Below are 14391 nucleotides of genomic sequence, written 5' to 3'. Positions count from 1 at the left end.
CTGGTTCAACTCAAATATAATCAAACAAAAAATGCAATCTTCAAAAGATAATAATCACCAATTTCTCATCACTTAAGACTTCAAAACATTGAAAAAAATTTTAACATCAGTTCTTTCAATAATAATAACAATAACACTCAATAACAATGATGATGATGATGATGATGATGATGATGATGATGATGATGATGATGATAATAAAATTTATATTTTAAGTGGAGGACTCCAATCACCTAGAGGTGGTTTTCAGGTGGTCCTCTAAAAATAAGACTATTGCAAAAGGTAAAATGACTGACTTAACTGCAGCTGTGAAAGGGAATGTTTCACGGGTCAGTACATGTGCAAGCTACAGTACAATGTTAGCCGATGCGATTCCATCGTTTATATTTCAGATCAAATACAAGTAGAGAACAAGTACATCTGAGTCCAGAATACATCCCTTGAGCTAAAATAATACTAAACTTAATGCTTGATAATTTATTTGACATTTTCTGTGTAAATTGTCAGCAAGTTTTGTGAAGTTTGAGCATCAGTCATTCTGCTTATGCAAATAGTACAGTCTGTGATTGTTAAACATCATGTGGTTCAGTAAGAATGTCCAAAAATCGCATTGTCATACCCTTGGTTCCTTTAGTTAATACTATTTCTTCTGTCTGCTGTTTTCCAGTAACTGGTTTAGCTTTCTCTCTCTTTAATGTCTAGTGGTAGAAACAAACAGACAAGGACACATGATTTCACATTTTCCACATTACAATGCAGTTCATGGTCTCTGCTTGAGTAGTTGCATACTGTGCAACACAAAACTTTTGAGGGTTCTAATTTTTACGTTTTTTTTTCCCAAACTGCAAAAATAAGTCTTCCCCAAAAAAAGTTTCTGCAAAAATGTTTGCCACAAAAATGTACATCACATGGTGTCATTTATTTAAAACATCTCTTTCATTCAGAAACAAAACTCAATATGCATCAAGTGACACTGTGGTTTTTGCTGATCCATTGCCAGAGCAATAAGAAGAAAACTTGGGTCTACTTGTGAGTCTGTTTGCAAGGCTCCGCCTTGCGTGCACTTGCGATGACTTGCAGTGACTTGCACTCACATTGGTTGAGTTCAAATTTGCATGCAAGTTGACACAAGTTTTTCATCGTTTAGCCATCACCCCAAGTTAATGCAAGTTGAGTGACATTCAATGAAATACTAAGCCCATAGCCTTGACCACCCAAGTCTCTATGCAAGTTCCACTTGCCGCTACTTGCGAGTCTGTTCGGGTAGGGCTTTATAGTTCAAGCTGAGAGACCGTCAAACATCTACTGTAACAAAACAGTGTGACCTGCCCCGTTAATTAAACTAGATTGGAAAAGAAATTAAATAATCACCAAAGTGACAACACCACCAGCAGCCTTCAATGCTTCCACTGCCTGCTGATGAGACACATTCACTGTTGATACACCATTCACAGCCACAATACAGTCTCCAACACTGCAAATAATCCACAAAATATATTAATCCTGGTCAACACTTTAAAACCTTTGAACTGCTGTCTACCAACGAAATAATTTTATACCCTTGGTGCCATAGGCTAGATTCTATAACATTCTCCAGATCTGGTCAAAGGCTAGCCACAATGCTTAATTAAAGTCATTTACTGCCAGTGGTTTGTTTTTCTTTCATTTGCCTTTGGACAATCAGTCAACAAAAACACAGAAGAGAAAAAAAAATCTATCACCCATGGCTTAGGCCCTGACTACACTGCATTTTCAAAAACCTGTTTTCCATCTCAACAAAAATGAAACAAAATATTTTCACCCACACTAGCATTTTTAGTTTGTTTATAACACCTTTTCAACACCATTTTCAAGAGCCTCTGTTTTAACCTACCCACACAAGAAACGGAGCACTTTTAAAACAATGTGTTTTCAACAAGCTTGACTTTTGAAGTAATATATCAAACACGAAAGACAGTGTTCGACCATATTTCCAAACATCGAGAAGAGAATTGAAAATACAACACGTAGCGGAGTATTTTTGACAAATTTCGAGGTGTTTGGAAATTTGGTCAAACACGGTGTTGAGTGTTTGATATATCTTCTCAATCAAAACTTAAATTAAGGAGAAAAGGGAGAAAGAAAATCATTAAAATCTATGCTAATTAAGATCAGATATCCAAACACCGTCACGGTCATGATTTCCTTTGTTTAAACCTTATGAATTATTAATGAGTTTGAGAAACAGTTTTCAAAGGCCTCTGTTTTCATCAGCGTTTTTGGTCATTTTATTTTGGATGATAGGCAAAAACGCATCAAAAAGTATGCCTTTTCATCCAAAAATGCATTAGTGTGGTCAGTGCCTTAGTGACCTGATTCATAAACGTGAAGAGCGAACTCATGCAATGTTCAATGATGGTATTCCAGCATGCAAAGTTCATTGTTACCCTGACTTAAAGAAAACATACACTTCTAATCAGCAACTGACACAAAAATTTCTTTGAAATGTTAGCGGTTTAGCAGCTTACTTACACCAGCCTGCCATCCTCTGCAGCGGCACCTCCTTTGATAATCCTTGTGATGTAAATTCCAAAGTCATTATCAATGTGAGGGTTATCTTTTCCACCACCAATACTAAAACCAAGGCCTGTTGTGCCCTGACAGAACAAACAAGAGCATATGTAAGCCAAGAAATCAAAATTCATGTACACTGTTTGAAGCTGTCAGATGCATATTTTGCTTTTACACTACACCACACCACACCACACACCACACACCACACACCACACACCACACCACACCACACCACACCACACACCACCATTCAAAATTTTAGTAATTTTCAAGTTGAAGAAATTCATTTCCAGATCCCATCTTTGAGCAAGTAAACTTTCCACTTTGTTTTGTACATCAGGCAAAAAAAGACAAGGAATACAAACACAGGGCAATGTTTTCCTATTACGTTGGAGACCACATGCAAAAATTTGGGCGCTTTTGAACGAAAAAATCATTTTTCACCCGAAAAAGTCACTTATGTCAGTCTTGCACTAAGCCATTCAATTATTAAACCACTCAGTAGCATTCTAATGAAGATAGGTTTGAATACTTACCCGTTCTAATGTGATGTCCTCACATTGGTAATCACCAGAATCAACAAAACCATTTTCCTGTGACAGAAAGCACAAACAGTTTTCAACAAGATGATATAGTATATAGCGTTCTCTGGTAAAAGGTATTTAAAAACATAAGCTTTCAACAGCTGGTCTACTGTCTTCAATGGATAAAAATTTGTTTCATCCATCTTCAACAGAGATAAAATTTTTATCCGTCTAAGGCAGCAGACTGGCTGTTGAAAGCTTGTATTTTTAAATACTTTTTACCAGAGAACGCTATATCCAATATTATCATGATCAATCCTGGTAAAGGATCTGCAATATTTTTAGTTTATAAAACACGTTTATAAGATACTATAAAATGTGAATGAAGGAAGTGATAATTTTTGAGGTTGTCTTAATGTATTTGTAATCAAATTCTCCAAATCTAGAATAATTCTAGTATTGATAAGTTAATAAAGATGGTGAATTTTAAGCTCGGTAATGAAATGTGAAGGTGAATTAATCAACATGACACGAGCGTGGGACAAAGAAAAATTCTGAGTCCCCGACAGGAATCGAACCCATGACCTCCCGAACACCGGGTGGGTGCTCTATCCACTGAGCTACGAGGACTCATGGAGAGCAAGGTCATTTAACTGAGTTCATATATGTGACCGTGAACGGGAAAACGTACCTTAATGCTTATCCGTTAAACGGGCGCTAACGGACGGATAACTAACGGATAGTTAACGGTCTTCACAGCATTCTAACGTCTTGTCCTAACGGTCTAACGGTTACCTAAGTGTGCCTAACGGATGATCAAAGCGTTCTAACGCTCTCTCCTAACGTTCTAACGGCTAACTAAGTATGCCTAACGGATGAAGAAACCGTTCTAACGGTTGTGCAATTTGTTCTAACGGATGACTGGAGCCGTTTAACGGTTGTCTAATGGTCTACATCTAAAGAGGTTTAATGGTTGTCTAACGGTTTACATCTTAGGACGTTTAACGGTTGTCTAACGGTTTACATCTAAGGACTTCTAACGAACAAATAGCGTAGCTTTCAGTCCGATGTTAGAAACACATAATCATGCCAAACCATTATTAGTCTTACACTCATGAGTTTTAGAAAAAACGAATCACAAAGTGCCGATTTCATCAGTCGTCGACGAGACAAACATTAATAAAATTATTTCCACGGTGAGCATTGAAAACAAAACTCAGTGATGTAAACTATCACTTCCTTATCGAGACAGAATAACTCAGAATTCGAGTCCTATATTATCATGTGGGACGCGAACCTAACGTCGCTAGACCCGTGTGTAAACAATTTAACTCGCCAGTCGGGATGAACATTTTTTATTGTTTTACTCAAATGAATTTGTCACTTGTACTAATTTTTACATAATGACTTTGCCTAGAGTTTTGTAAAAGTAACTGTTTTATCCAGCTGTGGATTTGCAAGAGATTAGGCTTTCTTGACAGAGCATGCATGCGAAAAGCGGTACCTTCTGAGGTCACGAAGCTAGTCTCAAAGCGACAGGCGTTTTGTTGGCGCTGGTTCCATCCGATAAAGTTGTTTTTGTCACATACATGTAGTTTAAAATTGGTTTCTTCTGATTCAGAGTCAGACAACAGTCTACCAAAATATTCATCAAACTTTCTGCCGGAATATGGCCGTTTCTCACATCTTAGAATATGTAAACAACTTTATGCAAATTTTTGAACCCGCGCACTTTGTGAATTGACACGTGATCAGTGTTTACTTCGTAGAACATCTTTATCCATCGCATGGCCATTTTGGTCGAGTTTTCTCCGTGTTTCTTTCGTCCATTTATGGCATTTGTTAAGTATTTTTAACTTTCGTTTGTTCACAAATTACAGTAACAAATTACAAGCTCTCGAAACAACCGGACTTTGCCGAATAAATAAAACAGTTCATATAATGACGATCATAGTTAGGATTTTACATGTCGTCCGGCTGTTTGTGGAAGCGGCAAACATGTTTTGTTTTGGATCGTGTATAACAATTATAGCATGAAGGCTTTATTGAATTTCATTCAAGTTGTATTTATCAATCAGAGCATCAAAACATAATAATTGCCAAACTTCTCGTCGAAAGATAGTTATCTCTCATGATTGTTTTGAACTAAATGGAAGCCAAGAGCTGCTCTCGTTTCACACTATGTTAGGCTACCACATTCTACTTCAATGCATGTCATGCCATTCTAACGGAATCGTGACCCATTTAACGGATGCTAGTTTATTCTAATGGATCCTAACGGCTTCTCTAGCCCTGCTAACGGATACAGAGTTTTTACTAACGGTTATGCTGACCCGTCTAACGGTCTGATGCTAACGGCTAACGGATACATGTCTCTTGCTAACGGTTGCACTCTCCATTCTAACGGCCTGATGCTAACGTCTAACGGTTGGGCTAACGCCTCTAACGTTTTTAAGAAACTTTCTAACAGATGACTAACGGATGCTTAACGCTTTTGCCCGTCTAACAGATAAGCGTTAAGGTACGTTTTCCCGTTCACGGTCACATATGATAGGTGTCCTGCATACTGCTAGGATCAACGCTATCGAATTCATCGTGAGTAGTGATAAGTTAATAAAGATGGTGAATTTTTAAGCTCGGTAATGAAATGTGAAGGTGAATTAATCAACATGACACAAGCATGGGACAAAGAAAAATTCTGAGTCCCCGACAGGAATCGAACCCATGACCTCCCGAACACCGGGCGGGCGCTCTATCCACTGAGCTACGAGGACTCATGGAGAGCAAGGTCATTTAACTGAGTTCAGATATGATAGGTGTCCTGCATACTGCTAGGATCAACGCTATCGAATTCATCGTGAGTAGTGATAAGTTAATAAAGATGGTGAATTTTAAGCTCGGTAATGAAATGTGAAGGTGAATTAATCAACATGACACAAGCGTGGGACAATAAAAAATTCTGAGTCCCCGACAGGAATCGAACCCATGACCTCCTGAACACCGGGCGGGCACTCTATCCACTGAGCTACGAGGACTCATGGAGAGCAAGGTCATTTAACTGAGTTCATATATGATAGGTGTCCTGCATACTGCTAGGATCAACGCTATCGAATTCATCGTGAGTAGTGATAAGTTAATAAAGATGGTGAATTTTAAGCTCGGTAATGAAATTCTAGTATTTTAGTACAGTACCTCTACAGTAGAAAGATGGGAGAAGATAAATACGGCTTTCATTTATTTGTTAAAGATATGAGGTCAATCACCAAATTCTCCTCACTCAGACCTCTATAATTATTATAGGGGTCTTAGTGAGGAGAATTTGGTGACTGACCTCATATCTTTAACAAATAAATAAAAGCCATATAAGTCTTCTCCCATCTTTCTACTGTAGAGGTACTGTACTAAAATACTGTAGTTCTCCATTATTCTAAAATTCTCTAGTTATGAAAAGTACTCCGAGGACATATTTCACCAGAAGAAGTGTTTCTATTCAAAGTAAAAGATAAAATGGCATTTGAGAAATAAAAACATTTTCCATGTTCCTGTTGAGTTAGAGAAAAAACAAGTGGAAGTTTGGGAGAATGAGAAATCCCACAATCCTGTTGAGTTAGAGAAAAACAAGTGGAAGTTTGAGAAAATGAAAAATACTGTGGGAACAGGAATCATAGGCAAGTGTTTCAAAAGCTCTAGCAAAACATTCATGAGTGAAATCCCAGACTTTCATGAGTGTTTCTATAACTCAAAAGGGTCATGGAGAAAATGTTGTCAATTTCTTTTACCAAACACTTTGAGAGAAAGAAAGGAAAGTCACTTGATTACTATTTTGATTATTAAAATGTAAATTCTGTTTGATTGTGTTGTCATTGCGTGAAGGGCTTATGCAAGTGCTGTGTTGCTACCGAGTTATAGAATTATGGCTTTTTCACACACTTCTTTCAAGGGTGTTCTCTAAAATAATAATGTTTACTGTTCACTAACATTGACATAAATATCTTTTAACTACGCTAATTTGCCAACCATTAAACAAAAGAACTTTCAGTTCCAACGGCCAGTGAATTTCTGATTGGAGTATTATAACAAAAAGCGACCTTATGCAAAATGCCACAGACTACTCTTGAGTGTGAAATAATTTCTCATTTCCTGAATCTTGCTGGTAAAAACTGTGAAGCAGCTTGTGCATGTAGACACACATTGCAGAAAACAACTAGAAAAATCTGAACTTTCACTGGAATTTGCACTATGACCTGCTTTATCATTCTTTATCAGCTGGCATGCAGACATATAAAAAATAGAAATAAGTACCTAAAACAAGCAGTAACTATTTCCAGTGACCCTGATCTTTCATCACATCCACACCATATTATTTTTAACATATATTGTCAAGCCAAAAAAGATTCAACCAAGAATTCATGCTTCCTCTAATATATAATTTGCATGTGTTTGGTATCAGCTGACTCAAAGATGTCACATTTCAAGGAGAAAACCCGAACAAGAAAGAAAATCACTCAAACAACACTTTGATGACTTAAATTTGACCTCTCGTCAAGACATTAGGTAAAAAACCTTCAGTTAGATGTAACATTGAGCCCTGTTAGCTTTCTTTCTATTTTCGTTGAAAATTATTCCACTACATCTGTGGACAGAGGGAGTCTGAAACTATGTGATACACTCAACTGTTGGCCACAACAACAGTCATATATGATTAATTAATGATCCCTAGAATCAGTAATTTCCTGAGAACTATTTCAGTGAATGACAAATAGACTAATAATGTGCCCTGGGTAGAAATATTCATCCAAAACAACAATTTATCCTAATACATGAATCTAAAGTTCACAAAAATCATTGATGCATATTGTCTCTTTAGGTTTCTAATAATCAAAGAAAAACTGTGGTTTGAATTAGCATAGATAACAACCACAAACACTCCCTTGCTTCTTCGTCACATATTCGTTTGCTAACAGCAATAGCAAATGATTAAACAGTGCTTGAACTTTGTAGCAACATTATTTGAGTCTTACTAAGGGTTTCTGTGTAAATGTCACACTCTTAAATCTGCTAACTGTATATTCTGCTTACATTCAAATGCTTTTAGAGGACTGTGATTATGTCATCATTCAAACACTGCTAAAATGCTTATTTTTGTCTTAATGTTAATACTCACCACAACTCCATCAACATGCGAAGTTTCTGCTGTTGTCTTGCTCTGTTTAGAGATAAAGTAACCCAAACATGTTAGAGTTAAAAGAACATGTACATTGAATAACTTTAGAATATAACGAGTTGAGAAAAAGATACAGTCTAGTGAATCCGTACCCCACTGAAACCTGTACATGCTCTCAATAAGTTCTTCATTTTTGTGTTAAAAGCCACACTTTCAAAAAGTGAGGGTCAGGATCTGTTTTCGATTCAACATTTCCCGATTGATGATCAGAACAAATTTGCCACAAATTCACAAGATGAACACGCGGAACCTGCCGTAATGTGAGACTTTGAGCTTCAATAATTAGCTCTAACTATGCATACTAATAAGCAGCTTATGTCAAAACATCATGCAATCAAAACCACGGCCCTTTCTTTAACACTGAATAGAAATCTCATGCTCCACTGCACACATAAAATTAAACTCACACTTGACATGCAAACCAAAATACTTCTTTAACATAAATTTATTTTTAGAACTGACTTCAATAACATAATATTATATAGAAAAACTTAGATGGAAAGAAAAACTACTGTAACACCCTTCACATATTGAACAGCAATACTGTCTAGTAGAACAAAGTAATAGGTTTATCAATGTGGAAGCCCTTATGGCTTTGTTAGGTAACACCTTTCCTGTTGTCCTTGACCTGTAACCCAGGAATGATCAAAATGTAATTTCCCCTTAAATTATTGTCATGCAGGCAGGTGATGAGAATAAGGAGAATCATCAACTTGAAAACATCATCTCTTAGAGTCATATGCACACAGTAAGAGAGATTGGGAACAAAGAGACTTGTTGATAAATATTGATCACTGTGGGAAATCAAACAAAGAAAATCAACAAAATTATTTTGAATCAAGATTTACACTGATCATGAAGCCTGTCGTTAGTTCAATTTTATGGAGTTTGTTGTAATGTTACCACTTGAAGAGTAAGCAATTTTAGCTCAAATGGATAATAAAGAAAACTCTAAATTAAATTAACTAAAAGTACGTTTTTAACTTATGATAAGATCTTTAGCTGACTATTATTAGCTTTGAACGTTTGAATTTACAGACATTCCTGAGTACAGAAACAAGATTTCTAGACATTAAACAAGACAATAGCATGTGGAATTAACAGAACTAATGACAATACCAAGGTGCCGACCAGAAAGATAGACTTATCTTAATACCCAGAAAATCCTTAATTTATCTTCTGTCTGGAGTAAAGAAAGCTTTGTTTTTATTACTGCTGTTTTTTTTTACCACAAAAATAACAGTAAGTCTAATGGAAGCAAAGTTTTTGAATTCTTAAACATTGAGCTGTGCCAAAGAAAGGCTTGATTTCTGTTTTGCTTACGATGTTAAAAAAGACAACAAGGTATCACAACAGCCCTATGCCTATATCAAGCCACCTCAAAATATAATTTTCACAAATCCTGTAATGTCGTTGCTCGCTGCTAAGAAAGTAAGAAATAATAATTATAAACAGGTATGGATCATTAATAATGATAAAAATAAGCACTGCAATATTGTGTGTAACATACAAGTTTTCTTCCTCACGTTCTAAGCTAACTATAGAATTGGCGACAGAAAAACAAAATCTAAAAAATGCTGTGACTTTTTTTTAAATTGCGTTTTAGTTTAGAGACAAGAATATGAAAAAACTATATGCAAGTGTTGCAATATTGTATGCAATATGCAAGTTAATTGCATATTGCCATATGCCTCCTCAGCTAATTTTAGATTAAATGTCACACTAATGCAACCAGTTCATTGTAAACTTTGAAGAAAAGCCTGCTTTGATTGAAACCCCTGCTGTAATCTCATGGAGATAATGACAAGATAGTTTACAAACAAGCTTTACTAAACTGTATTGAAGTGTCAAGAAAGAACAACTAAGTTTGGGTATAATTTCTACAAATAACAAGGGCGAATTGACTGGCTGTGCCGACAATTTTGCCCGCCTGGTTTTAACATGAAGAGGAAAGTTTTTCTTATAATGAAGTTCAGTTCACAAAGTCTTGTGTGCCTGCAAAAACCAGTTGCCTTGCCGCACAGCAAAACAGCAATGAAACCTCTGTTATAAAATTTTGCTTAACATGAGACCACCCACCTGAAAGCTTTCTTGTTGAACGTTTTGAACAATGGCTGAAGATGCTACCATGGAGGGTGGTTCTGTTTCTCCATTAACAGGTCCCTGCAAATATCAGTGGTAGAACATACATTAAACAGGTTACATCACTTGCTTCGCACCTGACTGAGGGCTGGGGTATGTCATGGGTTCAAATTCTGACCAAAGCACCAACCGGGGTCTTAAATCAACGACCAAGTATTATGAACATTGTGCAGTTCCAGAAAATATCCATACTCCCCCAACAGAAGGGATTGGAATTCCCTGTGGGTAGGGGAAGTAAATGTAAGACCAAAAAATATACAGAAATTTATGAAGCTTAATTGGAATTTCCAGAAGGATGATCGGCCTTAGAGAAACTCCCTTCCGTGGGGGAAGTTTGGATATTTTCTGGAACTCCACATTGTAAGCGTATAACTAATAATAGTTGACAATACAGCTGCCCCTGCTGTACGATTATGGTTTGCTTTATTTTCTCATGTATGATTCTCTTGTTATTGATTCTTTTGTTTTATTGTTTTTAGCTTTCTCAGTATGGTTATTTCATCACCTATATAGGTGAGAAAAGCTAAAACATGAGAGGTAAGCTAAGTATACCTCTCACGTTTTAAATTTTCTTGCCTAGGTGACAAAAACAACTCCTTGCGCATGTCAAAAAGATCACTCTTCAATAACTCAAACAGTTTGCCCCCTTAGTCAGGTATTATCTGAAATTATGGGATGCCACAACTATTGCTTATGTTGGTAATGTGAACATCGACAAAAAGACATAACAAATATATCAGGTTTCCTTTATGTCATTACATTCTTGCTGTTATGTTGTTATTATGTCACTATGTCAGGCTGTTCACACTGCAAACATAATGACATAACGTCCACCTTACACCCACTTTCAGTGTTACGTGCATAGCAACTATCTCTCGACACGCCATCTTTCGACATGCTATGTAATCTAGCCTACATCAAAATGTAAGCACAAGTTGCTTCTTTACGGTTGACCTTGACTTTTAGTCATGAAAGATGGATTTATTTGACATCAAACTAAGGCTAGGAGCATCAAGAAAACATTCTGTGAGTGATAAATCGACTGCTTTGAATGATTACATCTTTCGAATATTAACTGAGTGGTAGCGGCCCAATTCTACTGGAAGTCACTATTGAGAGCCGATCGAGCACACTAAACTCATTTGAATTATTCCATAAATCGGGAGTCCACAATCTTCTTCATTCATTTGAGGTCATTAATTATCATATACTTGTCATTTGTTCCGCTAATAACCGGAAAAATTGCTAGTTTCACAGGTAAACCGTATTTCAGCTGTTTACATAGCATGTCGGAAGATGGAATGTTGAGAGATGTTGAAAGATATCGCCTGTGCACGTAACACTGAAAGCGGGTGTAAGTTGTCATGTTTATGCCCTTATGTCGTCTTGTCTCTGGTGTGAACTAGGCTTAACACAACACATGGCAAGCTTGACGCTACAGGTACATAAACTACAAAGAGAGATCAAACAAAGAAAACCTATACAGCACAGGAAAACACCTGGCTCTTGTTGTACAAAGGATGGATCAGTGTTTCAGCCAGAAAATTTTACTTAAGGGCCAAAGTGGCCCCTGAAGATCTTTTTTAGGGGCCAATTTTTTAGGAAAGGGGCCAATAAATTGAAAGCTACAGAAGGGAAAAATGCATCAGGATACCAAGAACAATAAAGCAGTTTATTAGGATCTATGATAAAATTTAATAGAAAGTGCTTTTTGAAGTATTTCTACTCAACAAAGTTGCTTTTGAATCAGATACTAGTATGAAGGATCCGTGCATTACAAGAGAACAATCCTTAGACATACATGACATAGTCAATGATCAAGGGTTTGCAATGCATTATAGGGCGATTTCATACACGGTCACCCATTTGGAATTTTCCAGTGTGAGAGAATCAAAACAGCAAAGTAAAAGGACAGATTGACTTCTTTTCTTATGTTGAATGTTTTAGAAGCAAAGATCTTTCAATAGGATTTTCTAGAAAGACATGTGTGACAAAATAACCGTTACTGATCGTCAACACAGAGAAATGTAGTTGCCATTATGCCGTATTATGGCGACTAAACCAGAATTTTTGGTTGCCAAGGATGAAATGCTTGTTGCGTTGGCGACCATATCGACCACAATTTCGAGCCCTAGGGTGGCTTTTAAAATATTATGCCTGTGTTAAGCCTGCAGTCTTGTAAAAGGAAAGGGCTAAATTGACCCTTTTTTCATTTTTCTGGGGGCCATCTCTGATTGAAACGTGGGATTCCTGCAATGGCGTGCTCTGGCGGAAAAGTTGATGGATGATGCTATCTCCAATGACTAAAGGAAAGATGGGAGAGTGATGTAAGACTGAAAATTCAAATTACAGACATAAGATAACAGATTGAATTAATATTTTAAGTCCAGATTTCACTGCCAAATTGTGCTAGAGAGAATATCTTTTAGGGCAAATGACTTCAGATGATTTGCAGGCATTTCTAAAGCAACCATTGAGCTTTGTGTGTGGGAAAGAGAAGCCCTTAGCATTTATTGACTTCAACTTGATAAAGGTAAATTCACTGTGGTAGCAAGTTTGTGAAGGTGACATTTTGCACATAAACCCTTTTTCACTTTGCTCTAACAAAGGGCTAATGCTTGAAACTTCAGCTTCACAAACCCATTAAGGTGGTTTGTTCACCTTTATATCAATTTTAAGTTAATAAACAGTCAAGTCAGTCTCGTTCCAGTTTGTCCATGGGACATTCCAGAAAATTCGTTTTCTTTGCATTGCGAGGACAGTGTTATCCACCTTTTGAACAACTAAGCCTTAGCTGCGAAAAAGCCAGTTTATTATGGATATCCTAGAACAGCTCGGGCATGACAAGGGTTGTCTTGAACTGTTTCTGTATCATATTTGCAAACTTCCTGTTACTCTGTCAACAACCAGTGCAAAGAAACAAATCATATGCATACTGCATGACCTTTATGTCACCATTCCAGATCAATACATGAAATTAAAAAAAAAATGCTGCCAATATCTTAAATTTGGAAAGTATATTTTAAAATTTTAAATTGTTATCCTGGACGGGTCTGAAAAAATTTAAAATGTACAAAAACATTGATTTTTACAGCATTGTAGTAATAGGCTTATCTACAGGTAGGTTGGTGCAAACATCGAAATAATTCAAATTTATCTTTTAAACAAACGACTGTATCGTATAGCAGGAAAACTTGCATTAAATTTGAATGTCTGGTTTCTGGATATTCACAACCAAATTTTGATAGAATGACTAGATCACAGATTTTGAAATTATAATGTAGCAATGGACTCATTAGAATAGTTTGCTTTGTTTTGTTGGTACATCCGAGACAACAGAAAGCTTAATTATCCCATCTGGCAATGCTACGAAAATTCTGAAATTAGCCTTACTGGAGTTGTAATAAAAACTAACTTCAACTGAACTGATTGCGGGTAATTTGTGATTTATAAACAACAGCGGCGATCCGAAAATTTCACAATATCTTTAAAACGACAGTGTACTGTCTATTCTCCATGACATGACCAATATTTCGGACCCAAATACACGCAAGGCCATGTAGTTATTTTAACGGCTGCATACTCGCGGTTTATTAACTTCATTCGTACCTGTTCATGTAGTTGACAACCACGTCTTCAAGTTCCAAATGTTATTAATAGCTATTTCGAAGTTTCAACCACACATTATCTGATTTCCTGACAACTGCCAACTAAAAATGTGACGACCTACATAAAAACGTTCTAAAATGTATGTGAAATTGCCAGAACTTGCCTTGTCAAAGTCCGAGTAGCTCGGTGGAGGAGATTCCACTGGCGGCGAATTGTTCGCCCATCTTTGTACGGCTTCCTCCGTTTCTTCTGCCTTCTGTTCGGGTGTTTTGGTATCATCTAACAACGTGGTTTCGTAGAACTCTTGTATATCTGAAGTTTGGATAGTAGAAATCGTAC

At 36.7% G+C, this 14391-nt stretch overlaps 1 protein-coding gene across 2 annotated transcripts in view; it reads right to left on the bottom strand.

The window, feature by feature from the left end:
* The window catches only part of LOC110052798 (disks large homolog 1-like), a 28722-nt gene that overhangs the window by 13624 nt on the left and 707 nt on the right, over positions 1–14391 (bottom strand). Inside the window, exons 3-9 of one of the 2 annotated variants that reach the window (XM_089293227.1) lie at positions 14216–14364; positions 10381–10464; positions 8242–8283; positions 3090–3146; positions 2512–2636; positions 1372–1474; positions 620–698 (exon numbers count right to left, since the gene is read on the bottom strand). In XM_089293227.1, coding sequence (XP_089149353.1) covers positions 620–698; positions 1372–1474; positions 2512–2636; positions 3090–3146; positions 8242–8283; positions 10381–10464; positions 14216–14364 — 639 coding nt within the window. Of the gene's footprint in view, positions 1–619; positions 699–1371; positions 1475–2511; positions 2637–3089; positions 3147–8241; positions 8284–8393; positions 8620–10380; positions 10465–14215; positions 14365–14391 lie in introns of those variants that run through there. The other variant, XM_089293226.1, reaches the window with a different exon arrangement.

Source organism: Orbicella faveolata, unplaced genomic scaffold, assembly GCF_042242905.1.
Source record: "Orbicella faveolata isolate gen_17 unplaced genomic scaffold, um_ofav_v1 contig_25, whole genome shotgun sequence".
Lineage (NCBI taxonomy): Eukaryota > Metazoa > Cnidaria > Anthozoa > Scleractinia > Merulinidae > Orbicella > Orbicella faveolata.
The sequence above is the reverse complement of the archived record's forward strand: the minus strand, read 5'-3'. Positions and strand labels throughout refer to the sequence as shown.